We start from the raw sequence: 14,644 nt of genomic DNA on the forward strand, positions 1-14,644 counted from the left end.
GACATGTTGGCAGACATGATGACGAAGCCGTTAACCAGTGTGAAGTTGGATAAACTGCGAGAAGCGACAGGAATTCTAGCATTCGATGTCGAGGAGGAGTGTTAGAGTATCCGAATCGAAGCAACCAGTGATTCCCTGTTCTAGTATATAAGTGATACCTGTAATAAAGAAAATTTAGTCATTTGTCTACCGCTAAACCGTTCAGTCGAACTTCTTTGCCCTTCCGAATAGTCCAATAGTTTTGGCGTCAGCCGGGAGAGACTTGGTCCTGTACCAAATGCTTTCCTTGTCTCCATTCCGCTCAGCTACTCGGAATTGATTGTGATATAGTGGGCGGAATATTACAATGTGAGACAATTCAATCTCAATGCAGACGTCTTCCAAATTTGGCCGATCGTCAGGTAATCAGTGGGTTACCACCTGGCACCTCTTAGCAAGCACTGTGCTACAAAGCGGACCGGAAGTTTCAATGAACAACCTCCCCCGATACTCATTTTTCTTCCCTGAAGAGGTCAAAAAGATGGGTACAAAAGAACCCATTTTCGAAAATATTCAAATACCCATTATTTGACAGCTTCATATACTTACTAATATTGGGTACTTTTATATCCATTAATGGGTACTTGCCAGTTACAGTGTATACTGTCATGTGCACGGTAAGAATCAAACATCTATTTTTTTTTTTTTTCCTTTGGTTTGTTTTTTCCGTCGATCTTGTTTTCCGTGCTGAGCACCAATGCTACCGACGTGCCAGGAAGGCAGCTCCCACACCTGGACCCTACCTATCGACCCATCAACTCATGAACCGGGGACCAACGGCTTTACTTCCCATCCGAAGGAAGGCGTGATCAGAGATGTTATGCCTCAGAACATCCCGGCGGCGCCGACTGGGATTGAACCCAGGCCTGCTGGGGTGAGAGGTAATCACGCTTACCACTACACCACCGGCGCCGTTATCAAACATCTATTTATGAGTAAAAGTGGCACCACTAATTAATGAGTAATTCATTATGCCAATTAAGTAGTAACCGTTAGCTTCTGTTATAGTACGTTCAGACTACAGAGTTATAACATGTTATAGCGCTATCTTGATGGTGGTTTCTGTGTTGCAATTATTTGACAACCGTTATAACATGTTATAACTCTCCAGTCTGGACAGCGTTTTAGCAGAAACTCATTGTTGTTAAAATAATTTACTTATTAATGAGTAAAGCCACCTTTATCAAAAATGGATTAACCTTTACTCACAAAAGGGTGCTTGACTGTTACCGTGCAAGCGTAGGGTTTGTTTTCGTTTTGTTGTTTATTTTTAACACGCTCGTCTGATTTTATTCTAAAGTGAGTAACTTTGACTCAGTTTCGTATATGTATGCTAAATGTCAAAAACTGAGTAACATTAATTTAACAAAGTGAGTAACATTTACTCTAATTAAACAAATATGGATCTTTACTGTTTTGAGTAAGACCAAATGTAATAAACGTCCGAAAATTTTGAAGTCCTGGGCTGAAAGCGAATTCCCCGAGAAATTCCCACAAAGTGTTCAAAGAGTGGAAGTTTTAGCGTTCTGTGAAACTTTTCTGGACTAGTAACTAGCGTGAGTAGCAGTTGGTGTTTTTCCTAAGATAAACTTTATTTCAGTCCAAATTTACACAGGTTACGTTTTTCTGAACTTCTGCAACAACTTTTGGTTGTAAACTTCAGAATCCCAAGCTCGATCCAAAGGAAAGTTCACTATGAGAGAATTACAAGCTTTATGTGAAATATATTCAAAAAGAATTTAATTTTCAGGAAAAAATGCTGGGAAACTGATCCGTAAGTTGTGCCAGAAATTCGCTTAGTCCATTTCGAGATGCTCATGACAGTTCTTACAGCAAACAAAAAATTTCTCACAGCTAACAAAAAATTTCATCTCACTAACACACGCAAATCGCACCAATACGAACCCACCTGGAGAGGACTATTGCAATCGAACAGAAATTCAATCACCTTTATTATGTTTCGTATGCTTCTCAAATTCAACTAGTTTTTTGAAGCAAAGGCAATATTCTAACTCTATTGATTAAAATTGATCTTAGTTGGTTAATTAATGGCACCAAGAAATGTGCAAAATCTTGCGATGCAATCAATTATTATTTTGCACGTAAATTGAATCATAAATAAAAGTCATGTGAAATGCTAGCTTCTAGTCAGGGTTGCAAGATAATTTAGGTACAAATCCCTGCTGTCAAATATATTCAAACATATTGTCAAAAAGGGTTTTTAAGTGGGGATGTCGCCGTTAGTGGCGCTTAAGTCGAATAGGAATCTTTACACAAGTTTTTAGAGAAATTTTGTTCGAGCCTCCATGTCTGTTCTCTGTGATCGTAACCACTTCGAAACTTTAAGTGCACACATATAATTACATAACATTAAATTGTTACTCCACGTTTGCTGCACTGCAGCATACATGAAGAAGCAATTTCAAACGAAATGGGGTACTGATTTCCGAGATTATTTGTGTAATTGAAAATTCGAAGTGGAAGCACAGAGAACAGACGTCCAAGTTCGTTTAGAAACTTGTGTAAAGTTAAGTGGAAACGTCGCCGTTACGTGGCGCTAGCATCTCCTGATTTCCTCTATAAATTTATCCGTTTCGACCAATTTGGCGCTAGTATCGATAAATTATCTGTTGAAAATTGCCACTTGGTGCTACCAACACTTATTGTCTAATGTAAGTTTTGCAACGCCAGCGCCATCATGTTGTCAAAGAGGGTTTTTAAGTGGGGAAGTCGCCGTTAGTGGCACTTAAGTCGAATAGAAATCTTTACACAAGTTTTTAGAGGAATTTTGTTCGAGTCTCAGCGTCTGTTCTCTGTGGTGGAAGTGCACGTATAGCCTACGTGGCGGCCATTTGTGGACCCTACAAGGAATCACCTTAAGCGCCACCAACGCCGACTTCCCCACTTAAAAACCCTCTTTGACAACATGATGGCGGTGGCGTTGCAAAACTTACACTAGACAGTAAGTGCCGGTAGCGCATAGTGGTAATTTTCAACAGAAAATTTATCGATACTAGCGCCAAATTGATCGAAAGTGGAAACTTTAAAGGAAAACAGGAGATGATAGCGCCACGTAACGGCGACGTTCCCACTTATCTTTACACAAGTTTCTGGTGGAAGTTGGACGTCTGTTCTCTGTGTTCATAGCTACCTGGCGCTGCTACAAAGGACACTGACGCAACAAGTAAGAGACAGTATTAAGATTATTATTTATGTATGTACATGTATATTTCACGCAAAACACTGTTCGATCGTTAAGCTACTTTACAACTGAAGGAAATAAGCTCGGAAATAAGGAGGGTGCCAAGACTAATTTATTTCTGTTTTCATTCCTGTAGGTTACTTGTGTCAGAAACTTGTGTAAAGATAAGTGGGAACGTCGCCGTTACATGGCACTGGCATCTCCTGATTTCCTCTATTAATTTTCCGCTTTCGAGCAATTTGGCGCTATTGTCGATACATTTTCTGTTGAAAATTGCAACTGCTTAAGTCGAATCTCTAAAAACTAGTGTAAAGATTCCTATTCGACTTAAGCGCCACTAACGGCGACTTTCCCACTTAAACACCCTTTTTGACAATCTGATGGCGCTTGTGTTGCACAACTTGCACTAGACACTAAGTGCTGGTAGCGCCGAGTGGTAATTTTCCACTGAAAATTTCTCGATACTAGCGCCTAATTGGTCGAAAGTGGAAAATTTATAGAGGAAATCAGGAGATGCTAGCGCTACGTAACGGCGACGTTCCCACTTATCTTTACACAAGTTTCTGGTGGAAGTTGGCCGTTTATTATCTGTGCAATAAGTTTGTTCTCGTACTTGTTTTTTTTTTTCATTTTGCTATAAGAAAATAATATAGGAATCCCCAATTCACGCGATGAGTGGTGCCATCTACCCACCGCCATTTCCCAGCAATCTTGGTTGAGCTGATTTTTTATGTAATTAGAGCCAACCACAAACTTTACACTCACAAAAAGTCTGCTCAGTTGGTTGAAGGACTGTTAAGAAATGACGGATGGCAAAGCGGATATTCCTGTATTATTTTCTTACAGCAACTTACAACAAAAGCAAAAAAGCAAGTACGGGATCAAACCTGCTACCGATGCAAAGGAGGCAGCTCCCATACCTGGACCCTATAGTCGCTATATTCATAGTCTGGCGGATAGAATTACGATCTATCAAAAAAGCGGAACCAATTCAATATATTGTAGACCAACAATTGAAAAGGTCATACCAACTTTTATAAACAAAACGTCAATTATTCTTTCCTCGACAATCGAACGCACATTACCGGCATCATCGGATAGGGGAATTTTTCCCTAACCCAAAGATAGTGTTAGTTTGCGTAGGCGAGCCTTGAATCACGAGAAAACGGTTTCCGAAGTTTTGTTCGCAATAGCTGATGTGCTCTTTTCTGTTGTTGGTCGTGATTTGCTCGATTGGTTCCGCTATTGGACAGCTCAATTGGTTCCCGAGATCCTATCCGCCAGACTATGAATAGTTCGACTGTACTGGAACCTACCTATCGAACCATCAACTCATGGACCGGGGGATCAACAGCTTTACTTCCATTCCGAAGAAAGGCATGATCAGAGATGTTATGCCTCAGAAAATTTCGACGGCGCCAACTGGGATTGAACCCAGGTTCTTTGGAGTGAGAGGCTCACGTTTACCACTACACCACCGGTGCCGCTAACATTCATTTCTTGTTTATGATCCAACGTTGCAATATAGTTACATATTATTGCTTCACTTCTACAACTTATGAATGCTATTCATTTTCTCCTGCACCCTCCTTAATTCCGACAACACCATTCAAGAATTACCCATAAGCCAGCTGGATCGCTTTCTTCTTTGCCTCCATCCACTCCTCCGGGTGTTTGCTCTTCTTGTGCGAGTACAGATTCGCATTGGAATTGGTCGTCATTCCGCACACGTTGCACGAATACAGCGACTGTCCGGTGTGCGAGGCTCGGTGTTCTTTCAGGTAGATTTTCCTCTTGAACTTCTTGCCGCAGAACTCGCACTCGAACTTCTCCTCGATGTGCACCCGCCGTTTGTGATTGCCCAGAGCTCGCACGTTCGGGTAAATCTGCTGACAAATGTCGCACGGAACCCGCTGGTCTTCCTTGTTGTGGACCGTCTTTATGTGTGCCTTCAGATTCGGATGGCCGTTGACCCATTTGCTGCAGATGTGACATTGAACTCGTTCGATCGGATTCAAACCCTGGTGTTTCTTCACATGCCGTTCCATTCCCAGCTTCGTGCGGAATTCCTCGCCACACGTTTCGCAGATCAGCTTCGTTTTGTCGCCATGCATGAGGGCCATGTGACTACGAAGCGTAAGCGAGCTCGCCAACATCTTGCGGCAAACGGGACACTCCGCTTGAATGTGCGTCAGCAGGTGAGCTTTCAGGAGGAACTCTTTCGGGAAGCATTGCTTGCATTTATCACATTTGAACGGTTTCTCATTGTCACTATGCTTCTTCAGATTATGCAGCTCCAAATAGTATCGACTATTGTAGCTCTTATTGCACACATCACAGTGAAACCGATCCGGATTCAAATGCGAATCAATATGCTCGATAATCTTGCACTTTTTGTACATCACACGATTGCAGCATTTGATACTGGCTCGAGCGTTATGCACCCGCCTTGTATGCAACTGCAACCGGTAGAAAGCGTCGAAGGACTCCGAACAGAACTCGCAAGTGATTTTGAAAAATTCCTTAATCTTCATATTTTCTTCCTCCATCTGCTCTACCTTCTTCTCATCCTGCTTGGGCTTCTCCAAGGATGATCGTTTCGTATACTTCCTTTTAACGGTAGCAACTACTCGCTTTGGCCTCTTTCGCACTGGCTCCTCGCTGCTCTCACTCGAATCCGATTGGTCCTCTTCCTCCTCTTTGATATCCGCTGCCGCATCAGCCACTTCCTCTGCATGATAGTCTTCGTTGTGAATTTCCACCTTTACGCAACCCATTGCGAGTTCCGAGTGCGATTCCTCTGCAGTAGCTATGCTCATCAACTGGCTCTGATTGGAGCGAACCGTTTCGTGGTATGAATACCACTCGGTAACTTTGGAAAAACATTCCCGGCACACCACTTCCGGCAGTGGTTCCCCGCTCGGAACCTATAAACAAAGGAAGTCAAACGGTTTAGGACAAAATTTAATCCAACTGAACCTGCTTACCTCAAAGTTGAAAACAATTTCGAGCTTGGAGCGTACTCCAGGATCCTCAATCGAATGATGAGCGGCTTCAGTCGAACACGGTTCCGCACACAGGCGGCAGAGTTTCTTTACTTTTGCCACCATTTTAGTTCATTTCTAATAAACTACACATTATCAATAAATACCTAATTTAATATTAACAATTCCCGAAAAACGCCAAAACCCTTCGCTTAATAATTTGTAAACAAAACTACAATCGTTTTGGTTTGGCAAGCCGTAAACAAATCGCTGTCGGATTAGGGTGTACGCTTTTTTAAACTAACCAAATATGAGTATAATTTACCCAGTTCGATTATTACTGAATCTACCAAGGGGAACGACAATCATTCAGATGCATTTTATCGAGCATTTTATTAAAAAAAAGACTTGCCAGTGCTCCCTAATAACATTTTAATGGTTATTTTGCTAAACTACGGGTTCAGGGTATCATCCAAACCATTTATGGACTAGTTTTATCATCTAGGTTATCGTTCGGGTATGTTATTTTTTAACGCAGGACTATACGTCTTTCGGGAAGGATGCCAATCCAGGGAATTGCAACGAAAATTGGTCAGACTTTAAATGCTAATAGCTTTGCCAATAATCAATGGATTTTGATGATTTGTTTGTCGATCAATTCGGCAGTTTTATAAGATTTGTGTGATATGTCACACATTATAACCATAGAGGTAACTCTAAGACCAGAAGGCCCCGAAGAAACGAGCTCAACTTTTTGGCTCAGCTCTGATACTATCTTCGGTCCCAAGCTAATCGATTCACCCCTCGAACCGATTTGCTTGGTACCAATAGGCTAGTCAAGTAGTGAGCCAATTTAAAATCGTTAGTTTCCACCGGTTGTTATAACTGCTAAATATTTAAATAACTAAATATTATTGCATCTTTTATAATTGTTTCGACTTCTGTGATAATCATTCCGCGGCTCAACTCTTATTTCGCACTGTCAAACTGACATTACAGTGACGTTCGGTTTGATCAACATATGTGTTTATTTACAAACAAATGATTTCAAAACATTATTATTCCTTGTGAGTGAACTTCATTTCCATTAATACAGAAGAAGTGATCTGGTAAACATTAAAAAAGAATACATTTATTAATTAAAAACATAATTGAATAATGTTGCTCTGTTCAATTAGATATGGCGAATATTCTGGTAGAGGTGAAAAACCGTCGAGCTACAGTCAACACAGTTTATCATGTACTGTATGGCTATTACTTCTTGGGGCTTAAAAGAGCACAACTAGCCATAATATACAAGAAAAATAAGACGACAATTTCTAACTGGATACGAAGATACGAGGATGATGGATTCTTCAACCGAACCAGCTATACCAGAACAGCACAAAAATTTGGGGCGGAATAACGACGATGGCTAGTGGAGCTTTACTAATCCAAGCCAACTACATTCCTGGACGAAGCAGCAAAACTCTTTTTAAAACATTTCCATACAACCATTTCTGCAGCATCCATTTGTAGAATTCTTCATCACGAAGGAATGTCGTGGAAGACAATTGAACGAAGAGCCATACAGATACGTGAAAGTGACATTATCAGATATTTTAATGAACTATCAGCTCTGCAGTGGGATTACCACAACCTTTTGTTCATTGACGAAGTGGGCTTCGATAACAAGGCAATGTTACGAACAAAAGGATTCGGAGTTCGTGGAAAGCGACTTCTGTTTAAAGGTGAATTTGTTCGCAAACCTCGAGAATCGGTTTTGTGTTTTGCAGGGCAAGGTGGAATGGTAGAAGTTTGCCATACTGAAGGAACATTCACACGATCTAAATTCTTTGAGTGTTGTACAATGTTTGCTCTTAACAGTGGACATGTTCAACACCATCCAGGGTTCCATTCCCTCTGGATTCTCGATGGGGCACGAATCCATTGTGACCCCAATTTGGTGTATTATTTTAGATCACTGGGGATACATTTGGTATTCTTACCAGCTTATTGTCCCCATATGAACCCAATCGAGGTACTTTTCGGAATGTGCAAAAAACGGCTTCAGTGTGAATACGATGAAAGTGGAAAAATCAGCTTCAAATACATGGTTGCTAAAATAATGAAACATTTTTCCAACTATAATATTAACAACCTGTTCCGGAAGTGCGGATATATGAAAGGTGGTAAGTTTGATCCTACTGTAAACGATCAATCGAACCTGTCGGCGTTTGAATTTGAAGAAAATAGCACCAAGAGGACTTCAAATTAGATGAACCGTCAACACATTTCTGGTTTGATCAAATAAAACTCTTTTGTACCTGTTTTCGGATAAGCCACAACAAATTCATGTATTATATTTCACATCCCATTTCGTAAAATCTTAAGGTATTAGTACACGAGACAAATATTTGTCTTAATTTGACAGATACATTTACATGTACTAATACCTTTACATCATGTGGTCAACATCTTCAGCATCTTGTACTCTAGACGATTTCTTGGAATTGTGTCAATTAATGATTTCTCTACTTTTTTCCATACGGTCTTCGAATTGACTGTCAGCGAATATTTGTGAAGTAGCAGCTCGACAGAAGATTTGGTGCGCCGGATGAGATGCTTTTTGGACTTTTCCCATACGCTATGCAGGAATTCTTCGACGGTATCAGCGTATATGAATCAAGTATCGAGCACCCCCGCCGAAGTTTGTCCTTTGAAGTCGCGCAGCGACACAACAAGGCTGACGACGAACAAAGTAGTTTCATCGTCGTCGATCGATCCACTACACAGCAAAAAAAATGTAATTTCGATCAACGTAATTCAAGCTGATGTATGAAATAATGATGTAGGGTATACGTCCCTAACCTCGGTCTAATATGCAGCCATCGATTACGTTTTTAATCATAACTCATCAATGAATTTACCTGCAAACGATATTCTACTGCTAAATGGTATGCTTAGATATGCTTATCATGTCGTTTGCTATCAGAAACCACGAAAAGTTGAAAAACTTACTTTTTTTAAGACAATAACTCACGAGGGAAATGTATGTAATATGGGTCTATTGTCCCCAAATTGGGTCTATTTATGGATGCAACTTCGTCCTATCTTGTTTGATCCTCAAAAAAACGCTCTTGGTAACGTTTTCTGATGTATTTTTTTTATCACTATCACTGTTAACTTAATGCTCTTCATTCCTCAAAACATTTCTTAGAGAAAATTTTACGAAAACTACATTAAATCACTCAATTTAAAAATTAAAAATTAAAAATTTCGCTGATCGTCTTTTGACCGCAGAATATCTAAATCAGAACATTGTGATGTTCATTATACAGGTTTGGCAGAAAAAATCTCCCTTCCTGTTCGTTCCTTATCATCCAAATGCAAAACAACATTGTTGACGTTACTCTTATTGCTATATGCTGTCAAATGAATTTCATGGGCCATAGTTAGGAACATAGAAAAGAAATGTGTCCCTAAAGTTGGGTCCATGTTTTACTTGTGAAAACGTTGTTAAACAATTAAAATAAACATAAAATATTCAAACAGCAACTGTAAGTTTTACGTCTAGTGTGTATTATCAGGTAATTCCAATCAATAAATGCCATAATCAGGCCATTTGATGATCGTCAGTCAACCTTCCCATCTTAACCTTATAAGTCATGGCGGCTAAAAACTCCGAACATTGTGATATTCTCAACCAGTTTTATTACTTACGAGAGCTGAAAATGTATTGAAATGTTGTGATATAAATTGATTTGTGTGTGGTACACATTTATCAACCATCAGTGATCAATATTTTCCTTATTTTTTGTGTAATATTCCTTAATTAATTATTTATTTGCGTGATAGGCCGAATGAAAGGACTAGACCCACATTACATACCGTAACCCTACTAGCAAAAAGCAGATACAATATTACATCAATGGATATAATTTTGTTCGCAAAATCGATGTACATCGTACAATGTGATATTACACAACCGATGGATTGACCTGGTTGCAGCAGTTTCGATGTAATATTCACCAACTTTTTTTGCTGTGTAGACTTCTCTGAGCTTTGGTCCAAGCAACCAGTACCACCTTCCTCACCGATTTCCATTCCGAGATTCAGTGCATCACAATTTGCAGCTTCTTTTTGGAGTTCGTCAGAATGTAACAGGTGCTCTTCCGGGTATGGCTTCTCCTCTTCGTCATCCTCCTCAATGGAACGGTCATCGTCCCGGATCGGATTTTCCATGTCGAGAGTGTCTAAACAGTAGTCAATAATATTAATCATTGTGTTTTTAAGCTTGAAAACAGCGAGGAAAACTTACCGAACGGTTTCAGCAAGCAAAAAGTCCTCTTCACTTAATACGAAAACGAAATCAACGATGCGCAAAACAAAACAAAAACAAACAGCTGTCAAAGCTGCAAGTCCATTAGAATGAGGTGATGTCAGTAATTGAAACCCCTTATAAAAATGTAAGTTGACCTGGATAGTAGAACAACTTTGCAGGTAGCGAAATCGTGTGCGAGATTCGACTGTGATAATCGTGTATTTCGGAGTAGTATAAACGGGTGTAAATGTCGCAATAGTGAGCCAATTTAAAATCGTTAGTTTCGTGTTGATTGTTGTTATTTCCATAACTCTCCATCAGTTTTGAATCGTGAGTGCAGTTGCCCTTAGAGCAACCGTAACGGCACGCTGCTAAACTCATTTTAGCAGCCCTCATCATAGCGCAGCTACCGTATCGGGGGTTGCCATACGAGTAACTAAAATAGCAGTCGGCTTCTCGGTGAGAAGCGCGTTACCAAATTTGGCAGCGCGATAGCAGCGCGGGAGAATGGTTGCTATTCGTCAAAATGCTCACTACCGGTACGGACAAAGGTGAGTAAATTGATAACCACGATAGCAGCGACCGGTGTGGAGAAGAGTGACTAAACCAAAATGAGAGCGCTGTGCGCTGTTAAAATAGTCGCGCAAATGACAACGACCGTTACGGTTGCTCTTAGTGAGCTACACTGGAAATGAGCACCACCGTGATGACGTATACTCTCACAGCACTCAGTTCACAGCGTGCGTTGGGAGTGAACTGTCAAATCGCAAAAAAAAAAACAGTGAGCGAGTGAATGAAACGGATTGCAGAAAAATCATGGCAGCGATTATTAGGAATTCGATTTGCAATAAAACACTGCATCAGCTGGGAAAAATCGTAAGTTATTATTATTGCAAGCCACTATATCAATAAGTTAGGTAACACTATCTCTCAATATATCGTACCTTCATAAAAATGGTTATGTTATCATGTTTGGGCAAGTGCAGAGTACACGAGTGAGTTACCTCACTATTGTGGATATTATTTTTTATCGTTTCGATTCGATGTACCTACCTAATTAAAATTTTGCTATGCATTACGTAGGAATCCATCCCGGTTCGGAACTACGCCAGCGCCAACCGTGTGAAGCCGTTCAAGAAGGTCGGCATCACCGACAAGGCCAGAAACGATGCCAAGGCTGCTGAAATGCGAGCCCCGGCGAAAGGACAAGAGGAGGCCACCCTATTGGCCGGTCAGCAGATCAAATCCTTTGGCCAATCGCTAGCAAGTCGAGGCTATTTGCGACCCATCAAGCCGTACTCGCCTCCCGAGGACGTACAGTCCAAAATTCTGGAACTGGCCAAATCAAACAACCTGACGAACCCAAAGCAGAAATTTTCCTCCAGCCAGCAAAAGTTCCAGTTCCTGGCGGCGTGTTTCGGTGCGCTCAAGCACTCGGTGCCGAACTCGCGGTTACATGAGATTGGATCCGTTGGTAAGTTCGTTATTTGTTTGAATATTCTTCTCGAAGAACCTCTTATCAAATCACTCCCCCCTTCGAATCAGAGGATGCGTTGGAATTCTACCGGACGCCTGTTGATACCACACTTCCGCTGGATGCATTGAAAACGGTCGAGCTACCAGAGAACCTGTACATCCAGCATGAATACGTTCGCTTCCATCCGGAGACGGACACCATGTTCGGAGGAAAGTCGGCCTTCCCCAAGAGCTCTACCATTGTCACCGGACTGAAGTACAAGGACAAGTACAAGGGTCATGTGGCAAAAAAGTCCTGGCCTTGAACGATGCGCTCGCGGCAGTGCTAGTAAGTCGTCTGATAGAGAATAATAATATTGTTATATTTTAAGCAAACTGATTGCTACCTTTCTAAAATTATCCATAAGCCAGCTGGATCGCTTTCTTCTTCGCTTCGAGCCACTCCTCCGGATGTTTGCTCTTCTTGTGCGTGTATAGATTTGCATTGGAATTGGTCGTCATTCCGCACACGTTGCACGAATACAGCGGCTGTCCGGTGTGCGAGGCGCGGTGCTCCTTCAGTGAGATTTTCGACTTGAACTTCTTGCCACAGAACTCGCACTCGAACTTCCCCTCGGTGTGCACCAGTCGTTTGTGATTGTACAGGGCTCGTTCGTGCGGATACATTTGCTGACAAATGTCGCACCGCACGCTGAGGTCTTCCTCACTGTGGACTATCTTGATGTGATTGTTCAGGTTTCGAGGGTTCCCACTGACCCATTTGTTGCAAATGTGACACTGGACCCGTCCGACTGGGTTCACTCCCTGGTGCCTCTTGATGTGCCGTTCCATTCCCAGTTTGGTGCGGAACTGCTCGCCGCACGTTTCGCAGATCAGCTTCGTTTTGTCCCCATGCATAATGTCCATGTGACTCCGAAGGGTGAACGCATTTGCCACCATCTTGTGGCAAAGGGGACACTCCGCTTGGATATGCGTCGGCAGGTGCGCTTTCAGGAGAAACTCCTTTGGGAAACTTTGGGGGCACTTGTCACATTTGAACGGTTTCTCACTGTCACTGTGTTTCTTTAGATTGTGCAGCTCCAGATAATATCGATTCTTGTAGCTCCTATTGCATACGTCACAGTGGAAACGATTCGGATTCAGGTGCGAATCAATGTGCTCGATTATCTTGTACTTCCTGTACAGGACGAGATTGCAGCATTTGATACTGGCTCGTGCATTGTGATCCCGCCGAGTATGTAACTGCAGCCGATAGAACGTATCAAACGTGTCCGAACAAAATTCGCAGGTTATTGTGAAAAATTCCTGGATCTTCCTATTCTCTTCCTCCGTCTGCTTGATCCTTTTTTCATCCTTGGGTTTGGACTTCTCCAACGGTGATCGCTTGGTGTACTTCCTTTTGGCAGTGGTAGTCGCACGCTTCGGCTTCTTCCGCACTGACTCTTCGCTACTATCCGTCGAATCTGACTCATTTCCATCCACATCCAAACGATCGTCGCCCAAGCTTTCGTTGTCCTGCGGCATCGGTTGTGGTTCCTCGGCAGAAATTAATTTCTTCAGCTGGCTCTGATTGAAATGAACCGTTTCGTGGTACGAATACCACTTGGTAACTTTGGAAAGACATTCCGGGCACACTAATTTCGGTAGCGGTTCCTCGATTGCAAGCTACAAAACAAGGGAAGTCATTGGATTTAGGACCAATTTAAATGGACCTTCCTTACCTCAAAGTTGAAAACCGTTTCCAGCTTAGAACGTACTTCTGAATTCTCGATGGAATGGTTGACTGTTTCCGGCGGGCAAGGTTCCGCACACAGACGGCAGAGATTAGTTACTTTTGGTACCATTATTATTCACTAAGTAGCTTATGAAGTATTTTCTTAGTAAATTAAAAACAGTAATCGTCATAGCTTATGAATAGTTATTATATTATAGACTTAAACATCTCGTAAAACATTAATTTTTATCCAACATATACAATAATTATTTAGTGGTACATTGACCTTCCTGACGTTTAAAACAAGTCTACCATTTTCAAGTGCGAGTTTCCTTAATAAAAATTACAATAACCAAACGATATCTCAAATAATTGAACTATTCCACAAATGGTTTTGATGATACCCCGGACACGTCGTTAAGCAAAATAACCATAACAATTTTATTATGGCTGTTATCCTCACTTTCGCTGCAGCCAAAAAATTTGGTTTGTTATTGTTATCCTCACTGTCGGACCGCAGAACTTCGGGTGCACGGCGAATGAGAACGACCCAAATTTGAGTTTAGTTCATTCATAATCGCCAAAAGTGCAGGAACTCAGCGATGAGTAAATTTGTCTCATGTTTTCCCAGGATTTTCCAGGGAAAAAATCCCGAATTTGAGAGAAGTAAAGATTGGATTCCCTCGGTCTATTGGTAATACTCCGAGACTGAATAAAATTTTCGTCAATATCTTCATTTTCCGGCAGATTTTTAAGGTTTTCCACAGGAAACCGTGAGACAAATTTACTAATCGCTGAGTTCCTGAACTTTTGGCGATTATGAGTGAACTAAACTCAAATTTGAGTCGTTCTCATTCGCCGTATACTTTTAAGTGCAGGCATGTGCATAAACAAAAATACACAAAACTCGGTGTTTTGTGGTACAA

At 41.3% G+C, this 14,644-nt stretch overlaps 4 protein-coding genes across 4 annotated transcripts in view; 1 reads left to right on the forward strand and 3 right to left on the reverse strand.

Moving 5' to 3' along the window:
* Window positions 1-14,644, reverse strand: part of LOC135708448 (transcription factor grauzone-like) — a 404,988-nt gene that overhangs the window by 334,468 nt on the left and 55,876 nt on the right. The window lies entirely within an intron of this gene.
* LOC135708408 (transcription factor grauzone-like) lies at window positions 3,298-6,378 on the reverse strand. The gene is made up of 2 exons (XM_065230507.1): window positions 6,229-6,378; window positions 3,298-6,168 (listed from the first exon to the last, which is right to left on the reverse strand). The coding sequence occupies exons 1-2, from the start codon at window positions 6,349-6,351 to the stop codon at window positions 4,858-4,860; spliced, it is 1,434 nt and encodes a 477-aa protein (XP_065086579.1). The 5' UTR covers window positions 6,352-6,378; the 3' UTR covers window positions 3,298-4,857.
* On the forward strand, window positions 11,328-12,379 carry mRpL50 (mitochondrial ribosomal protein L50). Its single transcript, XM_065230580.1, has 3 exons — window positions 11,328-11,404; window positions 11,612-12,002; window positions 12,074-12,379. Exons 1-3 carry the CDS (start codon window positions 11,345-11,347, stop codon window positions 12,307-12,309), a joined length of 687 nt encoding a protein of 228 aa, XP_065086652.1. The 5' UTR covers window positions 11,328-11,344; the 3' UTR covers window positions 12,310-12,379.
* On the reverse strand, window positions 12,398-13,982 carry LOC135708413 (transcription factor grauzone-like). Its single transcript, XM_065230514.1, has 2 exons — window positions 13,726-13,982; window positions 12,398-13,669 (listed from the first exon to the last, which is right to left on the reverse strand). Exons 1-2 carry the CDS (start codon window positions 13,846-13,848, stop codon window positions 12,401-12,403), a joined length of 1,392 nt encoding a protein of 463 aa, XP_065086586.1. The 5' UTR covers window positions 13,849-13,982; the 3' UTR covers window positions 12,398-12,400.

The sequence above is a fragment of the Ochlerotatus camptorhynchus genome, unplaced genomic scaffold, assembly GCF_037179485.1.
Source record: "Ochlerotatus camptorhynchus isolate MF236.1 unplaced genomic scaffold, CSIRO-AGI_Acam_v1.1 ptg000330l, whole genome shotgun sequence".
NCBI lineage: Eukaryota > Metazoa > Arthropoda > Insecta > Diptera > Culicidae > Ochlerotatus > Ochlerotatus camptorhynchus.

Coding starts and splice junctions, on each gene's coding strand:
- LOC135708408 (XM_065230507.1), bottom strand. CDS start 6,351: ATGGTGGCAAAAGTAAAGAAACTCTGCCGCCTGTGTGCGGAACCGTGT. Junction 6,169..6,228: donor AAATTGTTTTCAACTTTGAG/GTAAGCAGGTTC, acceptor CTTTGTTTATAG/GTTCCGAGCGGGGAACCACT.
- mRpL50 (XM_065230580.1), top strand. CDS start 11,345: ATGGCAGCGATTATTAGGAATTCGATTTGCAATAAAACACTGCATCAG. Junction 11,405..11,611: donor TGCATCAGCTGGGAAAAATC/GTAAGTTATTAT, acceptor TGCATTACGTAG/GAATCCATCCCGGTTCGGAA. Junction 12,003..12,073: donor ACATGAGATTGGATCCGTTG/GTAAGTTCGTTA, acceptor CCTTCGAATCAG/AGGATGCGTTGGAATTCTAC.
- LOC135708413 (XM_065230514.1), bottom strand. CDS start 13,848: ATGGTACCAAAAGTAACTAATCTCTGCCGTCTGTGTGCGGAACCTTGC. Junction 13,670..13,725: donor AAACGGTTTTCAACTTTGAG/GTAAGGAAGGTC, acceptor CTTGTTTTGTAG/CTTGCAATCGAGGAACCGCT.